The sequence below is a fragment of the Nicotiana sylvestris genome, chromosome 3 (genome assembly GCF_000393655.2).
Source record: "Nicotiana sylvestris chromosome 3, ASM39365v2, whole genome shotgun sequence".
Classification (NCBI taxonomy): domain Eukaryota; kingdom Viridiplantae; phylum Streptophyta; class Magnoliopsida; order Solanales; family Solanaceae; genus Nicotiana; species Nicotiana sylvestris.
In genome coordinates, this window is record NC_091059.1 from 80,247,263 (window position 1) to 80,271,638 (window position 24,376).

The 24,376-nt window shown below is 38.7% G+C and overlaps 1 protein-coding gene across 1 annotated transcript; it reads right to left on the minus strand.

Annotated features, from left to right (window-relative positions):
* Positions 1 to 11,471: 11,471 nt before the first annotated feature.
* On the minus strand, positions 11,472 to 12,362 carry LOC138887570 (uncharacterized). Its single transcript, XM_070169334.1, has one exon. It carries the CDS (start codon positions 12,360 to 12,362, stop codon positions 11,472 to 11,474), a length of 891 nt encoding a protein of 296 aa, XP_070025435.1.
* Positions 12,363 to 24,376: the final 12,014 nt, after the last annotated feature.

Below are 24,376 nucleotides of genomic sequence, written 5' to 3' on the forward strand. Positions count from 1 at the left end.
ACCCTTTATCCAGTTGAGCTTGCTCTCTCCCTCTACTCCAGGTGCATTCTTCAGTTCATTCACACTCTATTCAAGTCCAGTCTTCACTATTCCAACAACAACAACAAAAAAAAAAAAAAAAAAAAAAAAGAATATGTTTGTCTCTTATCAATTTTTTAAGAGGTTTTTAAAGGCGTTTATCATGTTTGGGCTTTCTATCCATGTTTAATTTTTTAGTTAAATACTCAAATTCTTTCGCAGATAAGAGAGAGATATCACTCGATTTTAAGTCTCCAATTCTTTTTGGCCGAACGAATGATGTATTGTACTCTCCGTCTTCCTTATCCTATTCCTTTGTGTAGGGAGGAGATTTAAGAACGGTCCAAGTTACAAAATTTGAGTGGCGACGTGAGGCTAATTTTTTAGATTGACGAGTCATGTCCTGTAAGGTTGGTGAAATTAATGCAATTATGGCACGATGACATAAACTTAAATCAAATATAATATGACACAATTTCTAGAGAGGACGTACAGAGGAAATTGCTCTTTTATACCTAGTTATAATTTAGAAGAAAATGGACTTACAAAGATCTCCTGTATCTTATTTTCAATCTCTTCTGTTATATATATATATATATATATATATAATTTTTTTTTATTGATCTCCAGTGCAAAGAGTCATATAATTAAAAGAATATTTGCCGTAGACCACGAAATCAATCTTTTCGGATATAGAACGAACATGAAAAGAGAATAATCGAATTAATTGTATAAAATATGTGTTTTGTATACTTTTAGTGTATAAATTTCTTACATCATTCATTAATAACCTGTTCGGCCAAACTACAAATATCAACTTATTTTGAAAAATGCTTTTTCTCAAAATTATTTTTCTTAAAAATATTTTTGGTGACAAGCCGTTTGTGTTAGGCTAATTAATTTGAAAAGCACTTCTAAGCAGCAATTAGTGTTTGGCCATGCTTTAAAAAACTACTTATAAATGTATTTTTCTCAAAAGTGCTTTTAAAAAAAGTGTTTTTGAAGAGAAGCTACATTTTTATGCTTCTACTTCTCCTCAAAAGCATATTTTTTCTTTCCTTTCAAAAGCTTGGCGAAACACCTTAATTTTAGAAAAAAACACTTTTGACTACAACAAAAAAGAGCGTTTTTTGCCTCAAAAGAAGCTTGCCCAAACAGGCTATAAGTTGCCCTTCAATAAAAAAAAAAAATTGTCACAATTATAACAAAGGAATACAACAATATTTCATACACGCTAATTACTCTTAAAATCCAGAATTTGACTGCTGTTTTGGACAGTCCGGTGCACAAAGTATCCGTTATTCACGCAGTATTGGAAAAAGGCCATACCCCTTGGGGTATGATGTAGTCAGCTACCCTAATACAAGCATTAGTGATTGATTTCAAGGTTGCCTTCCGACTGAGTAAAAATATAGTGGTAACTAACTATATCAATGCAAGTGAAACATAAAGCAACATTAGATGGGCAACTTCCTGTGCACGGCCACGCTGAATTGACACCAAGTATATGGTGGAGGACTAACAAGCTAAGATGGAAAAATATCCAATCAAATAGTACATCTGTTGCAAGTTATGCTAATGATTGAATAGACAAGACAGTTCCTAAGAAGTGGTTCCCCTAAATTGGGTCATTCAAAAAATGAGGACCATTATTGCCATGTGATAACATGTGCGAACATCGTATATACTTAGAGATAAAAAACTTGGTTGCCCAGACATATACTCACAGTTGAAGAAGTAACAGCAAACACAGCAGCCAGCTGAAGAAGATAAAAGGTGACAACAAAAATAGAGACCATGACCTGCACTCGTGGTCCTTTTGATTTGAAGTAAAGTATTCACTTGGTTGATCAACGATTGTGATGCTTTGGACTCAATTTTTACATGCAAGGCGTTTTATTTTTGCGAAAAGGTTTTCCATATGAAAAGAAAACTTTTTCTTTTTGGGTGGAAATATAAAAGTACTCATTCGGGCACCTTTTAAAGGAAAAGGTGGGGTCTGTAAATTGCATCGTAGTCCCACCGTATTGACAGTTTTGACTTTTAAATTGAGTTTATGTTGAAACTTGTGGTCTTAAAAGATTAACGGGTAAAAAGTTTGTGGGGCCATGACATTTTTGTAGTTATAAAAGTTTCTCATTAAAGGTAATAGGTAAAATGAAAAAGTTTAAAGTTGAATTATTTCCAAATTTAGAAATGTGTTATTTGTTTTGGAACAGACTAAAAAGAAAAGTAGTTCATTTAATATGAAACAGAGGGAGTACATCCGTTGGTTCAAGAGATCGGTTGGTTATTTCGGTATAAATTTTAAAATTAAATTTAGGACTTATTAATTTTGCGGAAAAGAAAAAGATGAACTAAACATCTATTAGCAATGCTATATTGTAGGTGGAAAAGAGCAAAATCAATCAAACATTGTATTAGATGCTAGATTCTATGTGAAAATTAGTTTTTAAATAATGTATAAAATTATGGTAATTTCAATATATGAATAACTCCTCTCTGACCGGCCATCAAACGGCATGTGGTCAGTTGATATTAAACACTCCACCGACGACTAAGGTTTTTAGCATTTTAAAATAACACATACAGTATGTTTCACGACAGAACTAATTTTTTTTTCAAGTTAGAATTTAGATATTTCGTGGAGATTCATCTTTGAATTATGATACTGTAGTTACAACAACACTATTTGTGTTAGGATTTTGGCTTATTTTCTTGTCATATTGAATTTTACCTTTCCTTAAAGGAAGAAAAAAGAGTTTACCATAATTAATTTTTATTTTTCCTTAAAGAAAAATATAGATCTTTTCGATATTTAATAGATCCCTTACTTGTAGAAAAAGGTTGTGGACCTTTAAAAATTAAGAATATTTCCTTCACAAAACAACAATAACAATAACATTCACAATATAGACATTAAAAGTCTTGTTTATGAAAAGAATGTATTCTCTATAATCTTTTTCTCTTTTATATTGTAAGATAGATATAGGTCCTAACCAAAAAAAAAAAGATATAAGTCAATTGACCAAGCTATATTAAATTATTATGCTTTTTTTAGTGTGTTTACTCTTTTTGTCTGATTTATCGTCGCGAAAGTTTAATTTGTTACCTTTCACATGACACCTTATTATTTTCGATCCTAGCACCTTGGCGGTATTCATATTTATTTATAGGAGGATTCATAAGAAATCATTTATCACAATACACTTTATATTTAATGAGGTTTAGGACATCAAGTGTGACGTGAAATTGGCAAGGCATTTTCATATATACCCATTTTTTGGATCACCATGGAAGTTCTAGCCGTATTGCATAAAATTTTACAAAGTGTACCCGGTCGGATCTGTTTACTTCGAAAAATATGAGTAACAATTAAATAGGATTTGTGATTTTATAGATATGTGATTTATTTCAATACTAGTGAATATACAAGTAATATTAGGTTTAAGTAAGAATAATTGATGAACCAAACCAGTATTGTTAGAGCAATAAGGACCTCGAGCTCGATTATCTTGGGGGCTTCGAGATGAGTTAAGAGCAATAAAGTATGAACAATAAAGTAAAAACAATAAAACTGAAGAACAACTGTGGAACACAGTAAACGAGAAAAACATAGTAGAATGTTCTATTGCGGTGAATGAGATGATGTTTACAAATGATTGGAGTCCCCTTTGTATAGAAGGGAAAAACCCTAATATGGTACATTTCCAATTATGGTAAAGAATTCTATTGGTACAGCTGTATAACTACCTAGTACGGACTCGTACTATTTCGTATAAATCTTATCCCATAATTTATACCCTAATCCATGTGCTCTTGAGAAATTCTCGCTCTTTCTTGAGTGTTATCGAAATTGTACTGCCCTCGAGGCAGATCATGACTGGTCACCGATTTGCTCCCTCGAGGTATGCATTTTCCCGTCAGATCTGGTCTTTACTTCGTTCTGCCCGAACTCGAGCCCGGGGTACCGTTAAGTTCTTGAAATTGAGCTCTCCGATTTTGACCGTATACAGATAGTCCTCGCATTTCTTAGAATGAAAAGATAAGAATCGATCTGATTCTCGCCTCTTCGATGTCCCAATCATGATGTCAGTCTAGTAAAGTTAGGGGTCTGTGTAACTGAAAAAATGTGCAAAAGTTACGCCTACATAGTTTTTGAGAAGCCTTTAATGAAAGATGACTATTAGTCGTACGTTAAGCTTCTCCAACATGCTTAGACAACCTCTATAAATACTACAATCCTTCATTCTTCAAACATTTATTTTTACAATATCATCAAATCCTCTCTGCACTTATTCGTTCCTTGCGCCCATTTCTTAACCAGCTCCTTCTCCTTCTTCTAAATTTTCACAACAAAAATGGCAAAAACTTCTAAGACAGTTTTACAAAAAGAGAAGGCCTCTTCGTCTTCACGCCCGTCGAAGAATAAAATGGTGGTACCTCCTCGCATTGAGGAGTGTACCCCCGGGCTTTGTGATTCGTCTTTCGATTTCAAGGTCGACAAGCCTGCTTCGGTTCCAGGACGATGTGAACCCATATCTCGGTATATTAGCTTAATACCCGAACTCAAACAAGTGAAGGCAGATTGTCGTTGGGGAGATGAAGTGCATGTGGAGATCCCTTCACCTGATGAGGATATTACCACTCACAAAGCGGGGTACCTAAGCCTATACACATACCCATTTACCTTAGGTCCCGTAGATCCTTCTTTGCCCTTTCTATACCCAGTGATCCTTGATTTTTGTCGAAAATACCGAGTGATACTTGGCCAAATTTATCCTTCCTTCTAGCGGATTGTTCACCTAATTAGGTACTTTTCAAGCAAAGTTGAGGGGATGTCTTTTACCCTCGACCATCTAATCAGATTATACAGCCCTCGTCTCTATCGAGGTGGTCTGGTAAAATTACAACGTCGACGAAGTCTTTCTTCGCTATCATCGATGAGGACAAAGACCGAGGGTGGATGAGCCGTTTCGTTCAAGTTAGGACCTCCAACCTGATTTGCGCTGAAAAGATGTCGTTCCCCGAGAAATGGAATTTGAAGCGTACGTACAGACTTATCGAGCATGTTTCATTACATAGACATTTTCCCTTTCATTTGAACTAACTCTCTTTTGATGATGCAGCCGTTGATTGGTATCCAGGTGCGGTTGCGGGCCTCCCCGGCTAGGTTCGGCAACTAGCTTCCACTTCCACATATGCCGAGCGCGTTTGGCACGATCTGGCCAAAGGCCAATGGGAAGCCAAAACCCACGGTGAGTCCTTATTATTTGCATATTAAAATCCCTTAGTGAAATACGCCAAAGCAATACACTTAACTTTACGCATGTGTAGGCCTCAGAGATGTTGTTTCGATGAGGCCGCCCCCACCTAGCGAGGGAGAGACCCAAAAACCTGCCAAGGACAAGAAAAGAAGGAAAGGGTCGTCGGCGGAGTCCCTGAAGCCGATGTTACATCTCGCGTTTTCGTATATTAAAGTTTCGTCTTCAGTTAACCGACGTGGACTCCGGAGGTGAGATTATCCTGATGTTTACGTATTTACGCAATTTATAACAAGCGATAAATAAGTCTCATGAAGGACAAAGGATACACGAATTTAAGAAAATGAGTTTCGTTGAAGGTGGCCGATTTAGGATAAAATACGGGTCGAGCGATAAAACCCGATAATTATGGACTAATACCATGCAAGGTATCATATGACCACGGTAGTACGATGTATAAAGTATATTAAAAATAAATAAAATTTTAAGTAATTTGAGATAATTCTTAATTATACGGGTAGTTAGTTAATTACCGGGTAACGGGACATTACCTAGCTAATTAATAAAATAAGAGGATAAGATTAACCCTTTCTTCCCTTCCAAAAACGTGGCACAAGGCCACCAATCAAGAAAATGACTCATAGTCATTTATGGGAACGTGTCTACCTAAGGATAATTGATATATTAATAAGGTAAATTAAGTGTCTTGGTTTCCATTCATTTGGACAAAAACAGAACCAAAAGAAATGACCAAAAGAAAATCCTAAAGCAAGCTTTTCTATCTTGGTTTAAACATTTCAATATCAAGGACATAAGTTTAATTGCTCAAATACTTCAACGCCAAGAACAAAAGCGCAATCGTTCAAACACTTCAACAAGCAGAAGTTTAATTCCATCCAAATTTTGCGGTTCTAAAAGAGTACGGTGCAATCTTCCAAGAATATTATACGGAGTTTTCCCTATTTCAGGTATGTTAAGGTCATCCCTTCTTTCTTTTGGCATGGTCCAAATTATATAGAAGAAACGAGCAAACGCACAGTTTTCATAAATTACTCTATTCATAGAAATACTAGGAGTGTCTACATTCTTGATTCCCCATGTGAATTATTATTATCTTCTGTTCATGGGTCTCAGAATAATACGCAGTTGAAAAAGTTTATCCAGAGGGAATATTGAAATTATTACATATTTTTCATGCATTTCATTCATTTATACATGTACATTGACCTATGACCAGATGACGTTATATATGCATATATATATATATATATATATATATATATATATATATATATATATCTGTGTGTGTATGTGTGTGTGTGTATGTATATGGGATATGGAAAAAGATTACGGCTTTATATACTCACCACCACCTGATCAGTTGGTATATGTTGATGATGTTGCCCACAGTGGCCGAAATGATATGATGGAATGCCCTCAGTGGCTTAATAATGTTATATACACCCATACCTATTCATGACACGATAATTATATATACGTGCATGACATTATAAATGTTTCAGAATTTACAAAGTTATTCAGATTTACAGATGGATTTCTTTATTCCACGTTTCATCTATGCCTTTTACGTACAGATTTTCATGCCTTACATACTCAGTACATTTTCATACTGACTCCCTATTTCATGGGGCCTGCGTTTCATGCCCACAGGTACAGGTAGGCAAGCTGACGATCCCCCTTATTAGGATCCCTAATCAGTGAGAGTTGGCGTGCTCCACTTGATCCGGAGCTTCTTTTGATTTTGGTACGATATGTTTGTATATATATATATATATAGGTAGGACGTGGCTTAGTCCCGTCTTCGTACAGTTATATTTTTATTAGAGGTCTGTAGACAGTATGTCTAGTTGGGTTGTATGTGGCCTTGTCGACTTTCAGTTTTGGATGTATAGTTGTCTATAGCATCCTTGCCGGTTCGCCCACTGTATTCTGCACATATACGTACATATGCCTTTTTGGCAGGTTTCCTTCATGTATGTTATTTTCGTAATTCAGCAGATATTATTCAGGTTCATATCTTAGACGCATGCTTAGGGGTGTTTGACAGGTAATACTCAGACACCCGTTGCTGCCCATTGGTTTGGGTCATGACAGCCTAAAAAGTCCAAGCTTCGAAAACTTAGTGCCGATACGGTGGCCTTGACTCCAAAAACTATTGCACTTCTTCGTGCTGAGAACAAAGAGAGAGATGAGGCCGAGGACAAAGATGCTCGCCCGTTAATAACTCGAAGAGGAGGAGGCACCGATCCTTCAAAGGTTGCTGAGCTGGAGGCCACCGAACCGGTTCAACCTCAAGCTGATGAAGTTCCTGGAGGGAGCTCGAGCAAGGTTCTCGAACTGACTAGTGGCAAGAAAGTTCCCCGTCTTGAAGGGCACTTGGTCGATGAATTTAGAGAACCCAACCCTGAGGTTCCTCGAAGGCGGGAGAAGGCCCCGATTGAGCCACTCGGGGTATTGACGTGAATGACTCTCCACTAGGCCCATCGTTTTTTGAGGGGAAAATACGGGATGTCCAAGATATGAAGACTCCTAATGTGGAAACATCCCATGGGGAGAATGACATTTTCAGCAAATGCCTTGCCGGGATTTAGGAGGGCCCCGACCTTGATGCCTCGTTCATCCTCGAAGAGGCCGAGAAGCTTCGAAAGTAGGTAAACGTTGAATTGATAACTATATTTAGAGTTAGGTTCTTAATTTTCAGACCTCCTTCCTTTGTGTTTAATTTGTGATTCTCTTCGATCAAGCTTTTTCGAAGTCTCGAGCTGAGCTTGCCCGTTGTGAAAACGAGTTTAGGAAGTTTATGTCAGATATGGACGGACTCAAGGCTCTCTATGCCAAAAGAGAGGGTGAACTCAATGATCTTCGAGCAAGTTCGGCGAAAGCTTCCCAAGAGCGGGCCGAGCTCATTGAAAATGTAATATAGCCTTTGTGGGTGCATTTTGTAATTGTTTGTTTTTGCATTTAATGTTCCACATTTGTAGTTCCAGGAGAAGGTCGACCTGGCGGAGCAACTTCGGGAAGAGCTTAAGACCAAAGAGGTTGTAACCCTTGGGTGGAAGCAAAGTATGTATCACTTGGCCTCCGAAAAAGACAGTCTTCAGGAACAGCTGGCCTCTGCCGAGAACCAGCCTCAGAGTTCAAAGGAGGAGGGTCGTAAATTTATGGAGCTTCATACTGAGACGGCCGCTTAGTTGTCTAAGGTTAAGTCCGAAGTTGGCGCGTTCGTGTCTTCATATCGAATCGATGTTGCACCTGTCAATGCTCGCGTTAGGGAGATATCTGTTGCAGCTGAGCTTAAGTTATCCTGCGTCGTCAATCATGCTCGGCTGGAATCTCCAAAGTAAACTCTTGAGGAAGTGCATGCCAAAGGCTTTGACCTTTCTGCAAAAATTGAGAAGGTGAAGGCTTTGGAAAAAGAGGCAGCTGCATTGCTCTCTACTGATGAATATTCTGTCAGCGGCTCCGAGAGTGGGGAGGACGAAGACGAAGTCCCCGAGGAGGAAGAGGCCCCCGAAGATCAGGCTGCCGAAGGTCAGACCACCGAAGATGTAGTTCCGGTGGATGTTGCCTCTGAGCGAGTGACCCCGACAATAGAGTAGGTCCTCTTTAATTTCTTTATTTTATGTAAGGGCTCCATGGGGGAGTTTTGTAAATGTGCTTTGTTAATACAAAGGAACTTTTGTTTCGACCTTGGTTTGTGACGAATCTCATTTTCCTTTATTTATAGAAAATTCGTTTGTACAACCCAAATTATCAGCCTGAGTGTTGGTTCGAACTTAGAACGTAATGAACCCTTAGGTTCTTTACTAATTAACATGATTCCTCTTGAGGTCTTACGTAATTCTCTAGCTTAGATCGAGCTTGTAATGATGCAACCCTTGGGTCCGAGTAGAATGAGAACGAGGTCTTGAATCTAACATAAAGTTATCCCTTAGACTTCGTGGATAGTCCCCGAGTGAGAATTGTTTCGAACTCGGGTAGCTCTTGGGCTTAGTGGTCGAGTGAGTACTTGCTCGAACTCGAAATAAAGTTATCCCTTAGGCTTTGTGGATAGTCGCCGAGTGAGAATTTTCTCGAATTCGGGGAGCCCTTGGGCTTGGTGGTCGAGTGAGTACTTGCTAGAACTCGAAATAAAGTTAGCCCTTAGGCTTTTTTATATTGTCCCTTAGGCTCTTATACATCGGCCCTTAGGCTCTCTAAGTTGCGGCGATTCGGCCTACAAAATGGCTATAATGTTTCCCTCTTTTTGGCCGAAAGACTTAGTGAATATTTTGTATGTCTTAGCATGTGTTTTTGTACCCGTTTGGGGTTTTCAAAGGTTCTATTGATTGGAACCTTTTTTGTAATTTTATATGCAACGTTAATCGAATACCTCTTTTGAGGTTTTTTCGAAGGCTGATGTTATCTAAACCTTCGCATTATTCGAGGGCTGATTATATTGACGCCTTTTATAATATGCTTTTGTCGATAGTATCCTGATTTAACTGGTTTTTCGAAGTATGTGAAGGCCTTTTAGTTTTATAGCAGAAGTCGGACGTCTCTGAGCCGCATTATTTTGGTTGTAGCCTTTTTATATGACCGTAATCATTTATATGGTCGTTGCCTTTAGTCCCTGAGTATGATGGCCTTAGCCTTAATATCGAGCGGATACCTCTTTGAGGTCTTATGAGCTCGAGTGTTCCTCTTTGAGGTCTGATAAGTTCGAGTGTTTGATGACTCGATATGTCGATTGTCTATAATAGTCCCTGAGTATTTGGGTGCATTCAGGGGTTTGGCCCTCGAGCCGTTAAATGTGAAAATAGTAGACTTCTTTGAGGCACAAAGTGTTTTGATATAACAAGAATGCTTTTTCAAATAATTGATACATGTGTACATGTTTTGCCGCTGGGAGTTTCGACTATTCTACATGGACATAGTTCATTTGACAGTTTGGCCCATTACAACATTCCCCTATCGAGGACTTTATTTGCATGAATTTTTTCTTCGAGAATGCATCCTCCGAGGGTGATGCCCCCAGTGTTCGAGGTTGATTGAAAAGAAGCCTTGAATACTTGTTGAATATTCCTTAGGTAGCATATAGGTGTTGCCTCGTTAAAAACCTTATCGGTAAAACCCATTTGGGATAAAACCTGATCTAAGGGAAAAAGAGTGCAACTCATGCTTTAAAACCCAAGGTCTTCGAGCTGAAAGGTGCCTCGATGTTTCCAATCAAACATCTGTAAGGAGTTAGTTTTAAATACAAATGGAAAAGGGGGAGAAGGTCATACCTCAGCAGTAATAGCGTTTGAGCTACAATATATTCCAATTGTTTGGTAGTTGCTCGCCTTCCATTGTGCTAAGTTTGTAGGATCTTTTCCCTACGACTCTGAGGACATAGTACGATCTTTCCTAATTGGGACCTAGTTTCCCTTCATTTGGGTCTCACGTGTTGAGAGTGACTTTCCTTAGGACTAAGTCCCCAACTCCGAAATATCGAAGGTTCGTCCTTCTGTTGTAATACCTTTTGATCCTTTGTTTTTGCGCGGCCATTTAAATTAATACGGCCACACATTTCTCATCTAGTAACTCGAGAGAAATGTTCATAGCTTCGTGGTTCGAGTCCTCGGTGGTATGCTGAAACCTAACGCTAGGTTCCCAACTTTGAGTGGGATCAATGCTTCGGATCCGTATACTAAGGAAAACGGGGTCTCCCCCGTGCTTGACTTTGACGTCGTTTGATATGCCCATAGCACCTCGGGCAATACTTCTCTCCATTTCCCCTTTGCATCATCTAACCTTTTCTAAAAGTTTCGAATGATGGTTTTGTTTGTGGACTCGGCCTGACCATTTGCACTTGGGTGGTAAGGAACTGATAGAATCCTTTTGATTTTATGGTACTCGAGGAATTTGGTCACTTTGTTGCCGATGAATTATTTCCCATTGTCACATACTATTTCGGTAGGTATCCTGAACTGACATATAATGTGGTCCCATATGAAGTCGATGACTTCTTTTTCTCTTATCTTCTCGAAGGCCTGCGCTTCTACCCATTTTGAGAAGTAGTCAGTCATAAATAAAATAAATTTAGCTTTACCTAGTACTGTTGGTAGGGGCTGACGATGTCCATCCTCCATTTCATGAATGGCCACGGGGATAGGACCGAATGGAGTTGTTCACTGGGTTGATGGATCATCGGTGCAAATCTTTGGAATTTATCACACCTTTGAACGAATTCATTGGTATCCTTTTCATGATATCCCAATAATACCCCGCTCTGATCACCTTGCGAACCAAAGAGTCGGCATCATAATGGTTCCTACAAGTGCCCTCGTGGATTTCTCGTAATACATAATCGATGTCCTTGTGTCCCAAGCACACTGCTAGTGGTCCATCGAAGGTTCTTCTATATAACATTTCATTTTCATCGAGTGAGAATCGAGCTACTTTGGCTCGAAGTGTTCTTGACTCTTTTGGGTCCGCGGGGATCTTCCCATGCTTCAAGTAGTCGATGTACTTATTCCTACAATCCCAAGTTAAACTTGTTGAATTAATTTCTACATGACCTTGTTCGACCACCGACCTCGATATTTGGATGACAGTCCCTGGGACGATATCATCTTCTTCAATCGATGACCCTAAGTTTGCAAGTGCATCGGCCTCGCTATTCTGTTCTCGAGGTACATGGTCCAGTGTCCATTCCTTGAAGCAGTGCAATGTAACTTGAAGTTTGTTTAAGTACCTCTGCATTCGATCGTCTAGAACCTCGAAGCTCCCGTTTACTTGATTTACTCCCAAAAGGGAGTCACACTTTGCCTCGATGACCTCTACTCCAAGGCCTTTAGCTAGTTCGAGACCTGCAATCATGGCCTCATACTCGGCCTCATTGTTAATCAATTTAGAAGTTTTGATAGATTGCCTAATGACATTGCTCGTAGGCGGTTTTAAAACGATGTCGAGCCCGAATCCTTTCACATTCGAGGCACCATCTGTGAAGAGGGTCCATACCCCTGAAGATGTATCTGTTTTTAGCAAGAGTTCCTTTTCTACTTCGGGTACGAGGGTAGGCACGAAATCGTCCATGAAGTCTGCCAAAATTTGAGACTTGATAGCCGTTCGATGCTAATATTCGATATCATAGCCTCTAAGTTCGATGGCCCATTTGGCCAATCTACCCGATAATTCGGGCTTATGCAAGACATTTCGAAGTGCGTACATAGTTAATACACATATAGGATGCCATTGAAAATATGGTTTTAATTTCCTAGATGTGCTTATTAATGCAAGAGCTAACTTTTCCAAATGCGGGTACATGGTTTCAGCATCTCCTAGGGTCTGACTCACATAATAGACAAGAAATTACGTACCTTGCTCTTCTCGAACTAACACGCCACTTACCGCCACCTCGGACACGGCTAAATAAAAGTAAAGTGTTTTATCATCCTTCGGAGTATGATGCAGGGGTGGGCTCAAGAGATACCGTTTTTATTCTTCCAGGGCTTGTTGGCACTTCGGAGTTTATGCGAAGTTGTTCTTTTTCTTGAGTAGGGAAAAGAAATGATGTCTCTAATTTGATGACCTCGAGATAAATCGGCCTAGGGCAGCTATCCGTCTGATCAGCCGTTGTATGACTTTCACATTGTTAACTACGGTAATTTCCTCGATGCCTTTAATTTTATCGGGGTTGATCTCGATACCCCGGTTTGACACTATAAAGCCCAAGAACTTGGCTGAGCCGACTCCAAAAGCGCATTTCTTGGGGTTGAGCTTCATGTTGTACTTTCTTAAGATATTGAACGTCACCTGCAAATGGGTCAAATGGTCCTCCGCGCGTAGGGACTTAACTAGCATGACATCAATATAAACTTCCATAGATTTGCCTATTTGATGTTGGAATATCTTATTAACTAGGCGTTCATATTTGGCTCCTGCATTTTTTAGGCCGAAGGGCATTACATCATAACAATATGTACCATACTTCGTGATGAACGAAGTCTTTTCCTGGTCCTCCGAGTTCATTTGAATTTGGTTGTACCCAGAGTAGGCATCGAGAAAAGTAAGGATCTCGTGGCCGGCCGTAGCATCGATCAAATGATCGATGTTAGGCAATGGAAAAGAATCATTAGGGCATGCTTTGTTCAAATCTTTGTAGTCTTCACACATTCTAAGTTTATTCCCCCTTTTAGGGACTACCACTACGTTAGCTAGCCATTCGAGATATTTTACTTCCCTAATGGATCCTATCTTAAGAAGTTTGCTTACCTCTTCTTTGATGAATGCATGCTTTACCTTGGACTGAGGCCTCTTCTTTTGCTTCACCGGTTTAAATCTGGGATTGACACTTAGTCGATGGGTAGTTATCTCCGGTATGATCCCGGTCATATCTAAGTGGGACCAGGCAAAGCAATCAATGTTATCAATAAGAAATTGAACGAGTTTTTCCTGAGTTCAGGGGTTAACCCCATCCCCAGGTATACCTTTCATTCTGGAATATGCTCGATCAATATGGCTTGCTCGAGTACTTTGACCGTGGACCTTGTCGCATCCAATTCCTCGGGGGAAACGAAGGCTCGATGGATGAGGAAATCTTCTTCTTCGCTCTCGACCACCTGTTCATCGTTCACCTGTCCCTCGGGCTCAACCGAGGGTATGGGATATGATTGCTATTTGGCCACCTATTTGTCCTTTGACTTTTCTTATGTGGATGGTGTCGATATCGGTGCCAAGTCGTGCACTGCAAACATCTCCTTAGCTGCATGTTATTCTCCATATACTATTTTCACGCCATCCTTTATTGGTAACTTCATCATTTGATGAAGATTCGATGGCACCACCCTCATGTTATGGATCTACGGCCTTCCAAGCAAAGCATTATACCTCATGTCACCTTCGATGACATGAAATTTGGTGTCTTGTATGGTTCCAGCCACGTTGACTAGGAGGATGATTTCTCCCTTAATTGTTTCACTTACCATGTTGAAGCCATTGAAGACTCGAGATGCTGGTATGATTTGACCAAGCAACTTGAGCTGCTCCACGACCCTTGACCTAATTATATTTTCCGAACTACCTAGATCCACGAGAACATGTTTAACTTAAACTTTATTTAAAAGGATAGAAATTACCAGTGCATTGTTGTGTGAGGTTGAGATAAGGCCTCAATGTCTTCTTCGCTGAATGTGAGGGTGTCCTCGGCTATGTAGTTCCGAGTCCATTTCTCCCTTATGATGGATACTTTGGTACGTTTGAATATAGGTCCCTGTAGGACGTCGACTTCACCGATGATCATGTGAATGACATGTTGAGGTTCTTCAGGTCCATTCTTCTTGTTTGTAAATATTTCTCAAAAATGGTTCTTAGTCCGGTCGCTGAGAAATTCTCGAAGATCCCCCTCGTTGAACAACCGGGCTACCTCATCTCTAAGTTGATTGCCATCCTCGGTCCTATGCCCATGAGTACCATGATACTTGCACATCAAGTTGGGGTTCTGTCACGACCCAAACTGATGGGACACGACGGGCACCCGGTACCTTACTCACCCGAGTACCAACATAACGTATCTTTTCATGTCATACTATCATAGATCACTGAGCCGGAAGGCTGCTGTGAGATAAGTAGAATACAGCATGTGATACCAACTTATACATAAGACATACGGGCCTATAAGGCAAAAATAACCACTCATACACTGAACATAGGCCAACGGGGCCATACAATCTTTTACATACATGAAATCTGTTTACAAGCCTCTAAAAATACATAATTTTCATAAAGGTCGGGACAGAGTCCCGCCATACCAAAAAATACACATCTAAATCATACTAACCAAATAAGTAACTTTGAAGCAAATGGAGTGCACCAACATCTTCCGCTGATCTGATAGACTACTTGGAGGGCTCTCAAACTATCTATTGGGACCTGCGGACATGAAACGCAGCATCCCCAAACAAAAGGAATGTCAGTACAAATAATGTACCGAGTATGTAAGTAATAAAAATCAGTAAATAATACACATGAGAGAAACATGGAGTAAAAGACTCGACATGTACTTTTTCATAGCTCTGTGAATCATTTTATTTTTTATAATGTCATGCATATGTATATAAATGCCATACCATGCATGAGTATATGCGTTCATAACATCATCAAGCCTCTGAGGGCATCTCATCATATCATTTTAGCCACTGTGGGCAAATCATCAAAGTAAACCAGCTGATCAGGTGGTGGTGCGTCTATAACGCTGTAACCTTTTTTCATATCACATATACTTATAATATACATATATACACATATATAATGCCATCTAGTCATGGGTCAATGTACATGAATGCAATGCATGAGAAGTACGTCAATAAAATCTTTCGGAGTGTCATAAGACCATTTTGCCTTTGAATAATACCTTAAAGTAAACTTTATCAACTTATGTATTTTCTGAGACCCATGAACAGATGATAGAATAAAATGACACATGGGGAATCAAGTACATAAGCATCTCTAATATTTCTATGAATAGAGTCATTTATGAAAATTGTGCATTTGCTCGTTTCATTCGTATCGTATGGATCATGTCAAAAAGAAAGAAGGGATAGCCTTAGCATACATGAGTTGATTCTCTTGACAATCCCTCTAACACACGTTAATTACGAAAAATCACATAACGACAAATCGAAATAGGGAAAAATCCGTGTTAAGGCTTCCTCCGTTACCTTCAATACATATAGAATTGTTAGAGTCTTTAAGGTTTTCAATCCCTTGCTTAGCAATAATAGAATCCAACATTAATAATGTAAAGAGATGTCTTATTTTTTAGAATCCTTTGTTTTGTATCTAATCACGTTGCCAAGGAAAATCTGAATGAATACTCTCTTAAATTGAGATTTGCTTTTGTTGCTAGCATCTTGAGATAAGCATCTTAATTTGTAATTTGATATGCCTTTTATTTGAGTGGGTATGGGCCCCACACTTTGTAATGACTAAGTCACTAAATGTGACACCTAACTTTGCCACTTTTCAACATAATTTATGAGTCACTAATTTTAGTTATGGGATGCCGCGTTGGGAAGGGGTCTAATATTATCTAATTCCTTTAATTAATCACCCAACAATTCATTAATTAATTAGGTAATCCCCCATTCTTCAATAATTAATCAATTACCCACATGGTTAAAATACTACTCACTTTTAACATACCTTATAGATATTGATATCATGGTCATGTAGTACCTCGTATGACACTAGTCCATAAATAGTTGGTATTTTAGCTCGGGCCGTATTTTATCCCAAAATGTCAAACTTTTATGAAAATTCATTTCCTTCGATTCACTTACTCTTTTACCTTCACTAATTTACTTATCACTTGATTTAAATAGCGTAATACTTATAATCCCAAAATAATCTTATTCCCGAACTTATGTTGACTATCTTACGATAAAACTTTAACGTACAAAAATGCGGGATGTAACATTTCATTTTCGAGCTTTCATCAATTTAGTCATAGCGTACTTCTACATACGAAAACGTGGGGTGTAACATTATTCCCCCCTTTGAAACATTCGTCCTCGAATGTTGGCTGATGCACTCATCATTTTCATAACTTATAGCTCTTGTGAATACCTCAATACTCTCCTTGCCATTTAGGCAATTGTTCTATGCATAAATCCAAAGGTCGGGGCATTCTTCCCTTTAGGCCTCTTTCCCATGCCGTGACTTGTGATCGAATTCCTTCCAATCTCGTAACTATTGCTACCTTCTATCATGCAACCTCTACGATACTAACCTTATAAGTGTGCCTATGAGGCCCTTCTCTCCTTTTTCCTCCAGCTTTTAGCCAATCTCTAGGCCTTACTTTGTAAATATATAGAAGGCATAATAGGATGCCTCTCTGGGCATCTATAGGTATATTGAATTTCTTCGCGCGGTACTTTGTAGAACTTGTGAATATGGTCATATCTTATTTAGATCTGGCTATCTATTCATATGACTTTATCTTTGATGTGATCTGCTACCGAACTACAGGTTACTTTCATTACTTATCCCATATGTATAAATCTAAGTCCTTTAATGCTTCCTCATTACTTGTTCATCTTAAGAATGGTGGCCTAATCTCACCTCATACTTTGTGACTTATGTCTATCTATTGTTGATTCACCTTAATATTGATCTACAATATACCACTGATGACTTGGAACCCCTTACGTAATCACTAGGGCTCATATTGCATCGTGGAACATTTTGAAGTGATTTTTCTGATCCACCCTGGTGATATGATACTATACTTCCATAACCATATTTCATAGCATCCCAATGTGACTCACCTTACGTGGCTATTTTAATCCTGTCCAATTCATGAAATCTCTTTCTTTTCTTCATCAGACCATTACTCAATCGAAGGCCCAAACGTCGACTTTTATCTATCACAATCACACCCTCATTCTACTACCAGGGCAGCATTCCATCTCTTATAAAAGTTATTAGTCTTAGACTCCTTTGAGTTCATTCAGGCTATTGTGAACTTTGTATAACTTAGAGAAACCATCTGCTCTTCTTATTTTTATGGGCTTAATCCTGAGGACTTATCCATTTTTGTTACATTCTCACTCGCCCTTTCTTATCCTTACTCATGTCTTCTAGAACCTTGTCGCTTCACCATACAATAGCTTGCGACCTACACATATCTATTTATATTACTTAAAAACTTTCAACTTGTTGCATCATAGATTTCCTTATGTCCTTCTGGAATATCAAGTGAGACATCACATCGTCTCTAACTCTTCTTTACTCTCTTAATCAGGCTTCTCGATACCTATACCATAAGCTGGAGGATATGCTACTAACGATGCTGCTATTATACCTGGATACTAGATCCCAGCGCTTCTAGTCTTTTACCTTAAGTATGGACCACTCTCGTCCTTCTATACTTGAGTATTTCGTACGTTGTTCACTTTTACCTTACTTACTTTAAAATATCACCTTACATTCTTCTTTCTTTCATAACCTACCTCCCACTTAGGTATAAATCACATCCACCATTTGAAGCTATATTATAATACTTGCACCTTTGGTGCCTATACAATCCGATGGGAGCTCCATACTGCCTTCTTATAAGGTTGGTACTTCTTCTATCTGTCTTTATCGTATAACCGTTATAGAATATAATTGTTGTGCTACCTCTAATATTAAAAGTGATTCTACTATGTTCTCATTCATGATTCCTATAACTTCTGGGTCCAATAATCGGATTCCTGATTTACTTCGTTGATGTAACTCTTTAGTTTCCTCTTTCTTCTGATTAGCTTTTATATAGGCTCAAGCTATCTTCCGATATGTGTCTCGTGGCATTTAGTTATTACTTTAGCCCTTTTATGGACGCTATGGAAAACCATGATATAATCTTCTAATGATTCAATCCTTTGTCTATGACCTGGACCCAATTCCTTCTTTTAGCTTATACCGGAGTCTTCTGTGGCTGATCATTAATCAAATAATTCATTTTGTTCCATTTCAGCTTTCTTCAAATGTAAGCAATTGCTTTTCCTGGTCTTTTTGCCCCCTTTTGCGTGCATACTCAGCTTATCCGAGTTCTCATGCATGCTGATGTTTTTGTGCAACTCGTATGGTCTTGAATATTACTTTTGGTTTTTACTCCCTGCTCATTAGCCATGATAGGTGCAACTTTTTTTTGGAGTGCATATAATTATGTAGTTAGATTGTTGTTGCACAACCCTTTCCTCTTTAGGTCATTGTGCTTTGGTTGAGGCCTTCTTCCTTATTTACTCATCTAGTCTTTCGTTGTAGTACTGAGGGAGAACCCTTGACTCTCATAAAGCTGTGAGCTTATTACGGACCTTTTGATGTCCTTCCTTGCCTATAATCATTCGTATGATACTCTTGAGAAAGATTGCACCATACTCCCTTAAAATTGCCAAATCTCACATTGTTATAGCTTTATACAAAATGTCGAGCTCCATTCTTTACTTAGCAAGCCTTAGAATCCTACTTTTAATAAGATAAGAGACCTCTCATGTAACACTGCCGCTAGGGCCCAAGTCTCATATCCATATTCCGCGTAATCTCTCTTGGGTTATTTCCTTTATTTAACTTAACCCTTGCACTGGCTTCTTATTTATCAATAACCTTCCGGGTAGGAATGCTTACTTCCTTTTTCTGACATCGTGCTTACTTCCTTTTTCTGACATCGTGCTTACATAACATTCAGGAATCATACCATATTTGTAGGATTCCGATAAGTGCAATCTCATTCCTTTATCATTTCATAGTTACTAGAACAACTTAATTCGGTATTTATGCCACATCACTCCAGGGAGTACTAAGATTTAGTGCTATGATGATCTACGTTTAGATGTTTTACCTTTTCATATGTGAAATCTTTTCACATCGTCGGTTAACCTTACTCATCTTGCGATAATCCTTCTGTACCAAGGATAACCAAATTATTTACTCGCGAGGGTGCCACTTAATGTAACTGGTACATATAGTCCCTTAAATTTAACTTTGCTCACATTGCTTGCTTTAGGGAAGTGTCTTCCTGAATGACCATTCTCTAAATTTCTCCTGAATCTTCTTCTGTTGCCCATTCTACTATCGCCGGAACGAAATTTGAAGTTCTCATGATGCCGACTATTATCAAATCACTCAATCCCTAATTTATGTTTAATTTATCTTGTTCACCAATCCATACTGATTTCTATTACTCTGGGGTCTAACTTTTCCTCCTGTTAATCACGTTAGAATCGCGAACTTATTTCTCTAAATGAGGATGTGACTATATGGCCTATACTCTCTTGTTATCTTAAGGCCCATCACCTCTCATCTCTTTCTTCATTTTACTATAGGTTCAATAACACTCTATTGTTGCCATCAATGTATCACATCTCACTCATAGTGCTTCATTATCCCTCTTCATACTTCCCTGCTAATATTTCTACTTATCACTTTATCCTGGAAACTTTAACAAGACATTCTTTCATTTTTACCTTCCCTTGCTCCATCTACTGGCTCTTCGGGTTGCCTAACATTCTCCCTCTACTAGGGACGAGAGCCATACTAAGGTAGTATTTATCCCTTCAAGGTTTCCAGTTCCTATCTTTGTAGTATGCATATCTAACTGTACTATTTTAGTGTGCACCATCTGGGTGTCTCACAAGGAGATCTATTAGCATATTTGTAATATCCTTCGGAAATGTCAACTAACGCAAACAATTCATCCACAATTTTGGATCACTCTAACCCCAGCCGGATCGTGATATTATGGCCTTTTCTTAAACCATATTTGTTAGCTCCCATAGAGCATAACTCATATCGGTGTGGCCAATTATACATACCTCTGTTACTGTTGAAGGTAACTCAAAATGCTTATACTCTCTTCCTAAATGGTAAATAACGATAATCTTTATTAACTGGGTACCTCATACCCTTCTTCACCTTGCTTCCTTTACTTGCCGCAAATTGTGTCTAACTTTTGATTCCATTGTTCCTTTTTACCGTAAGAGTGGATAGGTATTCCTTCCTAAAAGCTACTTATTAAGAACCGTACACCTTTTAGTACACACATGATCTGCTGAAGACCTCTAAGCATCATAAAAATTCGAGTTCCTCTAACTCAACTCTTCCACAACCACATGCAACCTCTTACCGATTGACTTTCTGGATGTAAGCATCAACGTATTATGAATAAGATGGAGTTTAGGAAATTGAGTTCTTAAAACTGAGACTACCACATGATCTAGAGTAAGAAGAAAGATTGATAGTCCTATATGCCCTGTAGCCTCCTACTTATAAGTGTGGTGCATAACACACCCATAAACAAGACTCTACTAGACACGGTTTGTAGATTTTCTAGGACAAAACTACTCTGATACCACTTTTGTCACGACCCAAACCGATGGGCTACGACAGGCACCGGTACCTTACTCAATCGAGTATCAACATAACATATCTTTTCATGTCATACTATCATAGATAATTGAGACGGAAGGCTACTGTGAGATAAGTAAAATACAAAATGTGATACCAACTTATACATAAGACATACGGGCCTATAAGGCCAAAATAACCACTCGTACACTGAACATAGGCCGACAGAGCCATACAATCTTTAACGTACATGACATCTATCTACAAGCCTCTAAGAATACATAATTTTCATATAGGTTGGGATAGAGTCCCGCCATACCAAACAATACATATCTAAATCATACTAACCAAACAAGCAACTCCGAAGAAAATGGAGCGCACCAACATCATCCGCTGAGCTGATAACCTACTTTGAGGGCTCTCGAACTATCTATTGGGACCTGCAGGCATAAAATGAAGCATCCCCAGGCAAAGGGACATCAGTACAAATAATGTACCGAGTATGTAAAGAATGAAAATTAGTAAATAATAGACATGAGAGAAACATGGAGTAAAAGACTCGACATGTACTTTTGCATAGCTCTGTGAATCATTTCATTTTTTATAACGTCATCCATATGCGTATAAATGTCATACCATACATGGGTATATGCGTTCATAACATCATCAAGCCTCTGATGGCATCCCATCATATCATTTCAGTCACTGTGGGCAAATCATCAATGTATACCAGCTGATCAAGTGGTACTGCGTATATAATGTCGTAACCTTTCCCATATCCCCTACATATAATATACATTTATACGCGTATATAACGACATCTGGTCATGGGTCAATGTACATGAATGCAATGCATGAGAAGTACGTCAATAAAATCTTTCGAAGTGTCATAAGACCATTTTGCCTTTGAATAATACCTTAAAGTAAACTTTATCAACTTACGTATTTTCTGAAACCCATGAACAGATGATAGAATAATATGACACATGGGGAATTAAGAACATAAGCATCTCTAATATTTTTATGAATAGAATCATTTATGGAAATTGCGCATTTGCTCGTTTTATTCGTATCGTATGGATCATGCCAAAAAGAAATAAGGGATAGCCTTAACATACCTGAGTTGATTCTCTTGACAATTCCTATAACACACGTTAATTGAAAAAAATCACATAGCGACAGATCGAAGTAGGGAAAATCTATTTTGTAGCTTCGTCCGTTGCCTTCAATACGTATATAATTGTTGGAGTCTTAAAGGTTTTCAATCCATTACTTAGAAATAATAGAACCCAACATTAATAAGGTAAGGAGATGTCTTATTTTTGAGAAGCCTTTGTTTTGTATCTAATCACGTTGCTAAGGAAAATCTGCATGAATACTCTCTTAAATTGAGATTTACTTCAGTTACTTGCATCTTGAGATAAGCATCTTAATTTGAAATTTGATATGCCTTTCATTTGAGTAGGTGTGGGCCTACACTTTATAATGACTAAGCCACTAAATGTGACACCAAACTTGGCCACTTTTCAACATAATTCATGAGTCACTAATTTTAGTTATGGGATGCCACGTTGGGAGGGGGTCTAATATTATCTAATTCCTTTAATCAATCACCTAACAATTTATTAATTAACTAGGTAATCTCCCATTATTCAATAATTAATCAATTACCCACATAGTTAAGAATTATCCCAACTTACTTAAAATACTACTCACTTTTAATATAACTTATACACCTTGCTATCATGGTCATGTAGTATCTTGTATGGTACTAGTCCATAAATAGTGGGTATTTTAGCTCAGGCCGTATTTTATCCAGAATGTCAAACTTTGACGATAATTCATTTCCTTCGATTCACTTACCCTTTCACCTTCACTAATTTACTTATCACTTCTTTGAAATAGCGTAATACTTATAATCCCAAAATAATCTCATTCCCGAACTTATGTCGATTATCTTACAAAGAAACTTTAACGTACGAAAATGCGGGATGTAACATTTCATTTTTGAGCGTTCATCAATTTACTCATGGCGTACTTCTACGTACAAAAACGTGGGGTGTAACAGGTTCTCTGAGAAGGATTGGTCTGTATAGGCTTGGGCCATCTAGTGTTTCCAATTTTGTTAATGGCTGAGACGATACTCGAGGCATCGATGCCGAAGTTGTACTACGATAATCGGGGTGACTCTACCTGTCCCAAGTGCCTATCAAGCCCGGGTTTTCTTATGAGTCCCCGGTAACTTTGACATTGATCTACTCTTTGATTATTCCGAGGTATGTTACGCCTTGAAATGTTCCTTCGATCCCCGACGTATGGCTGATATCTTTCCTTATTCGACCTTGACCCCCTGTTTGTATTTCGTGACTCTTTTGCTAGTAACCTGCTTGGATAGACTGAGTTCCCAACTGGTCTTCTTCGACCCTAATTTTTGATGGGTACCTATTATGCACATCCGCCCAAGTCACGGCAGGATACTCGATCAAGTTATGCTTCAGCTGCTTCGAAGCTATCGAACTTCATTCATTTAGCCCCTGAGTGAAGGCTTGTACGACCCAGTCATCGGAGACCGGTGGTAACTGCATTCGTTCTGACTGGAAGAGGGAGACAAATTCCCTCAGCATCTCGTTCTCCCTTTGCTTTATTTTGAATACATCGGACTTCCTTGTTGCGACTTTTATGGCACCGGCATGTGCCTTTACAAAATGAGTCTACCAACATGGAAAATGAATCAATAGAGTTCGGGGGTAAGTTATGGTACCAAATCATGGCACCCTTAGATAGAGTTTCCCCAAACATTTTTAGCAAAACATACTCAATCTCATCTTCTTCCAAATCATTTCCTTTTATGCCACAAGTATATGTGTTCATGTGCTCGTTGGGATCAATGGTCCCCTTGTATTTTGGGATGTCTGGCATCCGAAACTTCTTCGGGATGGGCTTCAGAGCCGCACTCTTGTTGAATGGTTTTTGCACGAACTTCTTCAAGCCCAGTCCTTCAAAAATCGGAGGTGCTCCCGGTATTTGGTCGACTCTCGAGTTGTATGGTTCCACCTTTTTGTTGTTCTCCTCAATCCTTTTTTCTCCTGAATTGATCCTCTTCGTGAGTTCCTCGAGCATTATCATGACGGTGGGGTCAGTTCCCGAGCTGTTGTTGCTTGATCTATCCGGGGTCGGCTCAACACGATGAGCGATTTCTGGCCCAGCCACGCTCGGAGTCTTTT

Coding starts and splice junctions, on each gene's coding strand:
- LOC138887570 (XM_070169334.1), bottom strand. CDS start 12,362: ATGGACGATTTCGTGCCTACCCTCGTACCCGAAGTAGAAAAGGAACTC.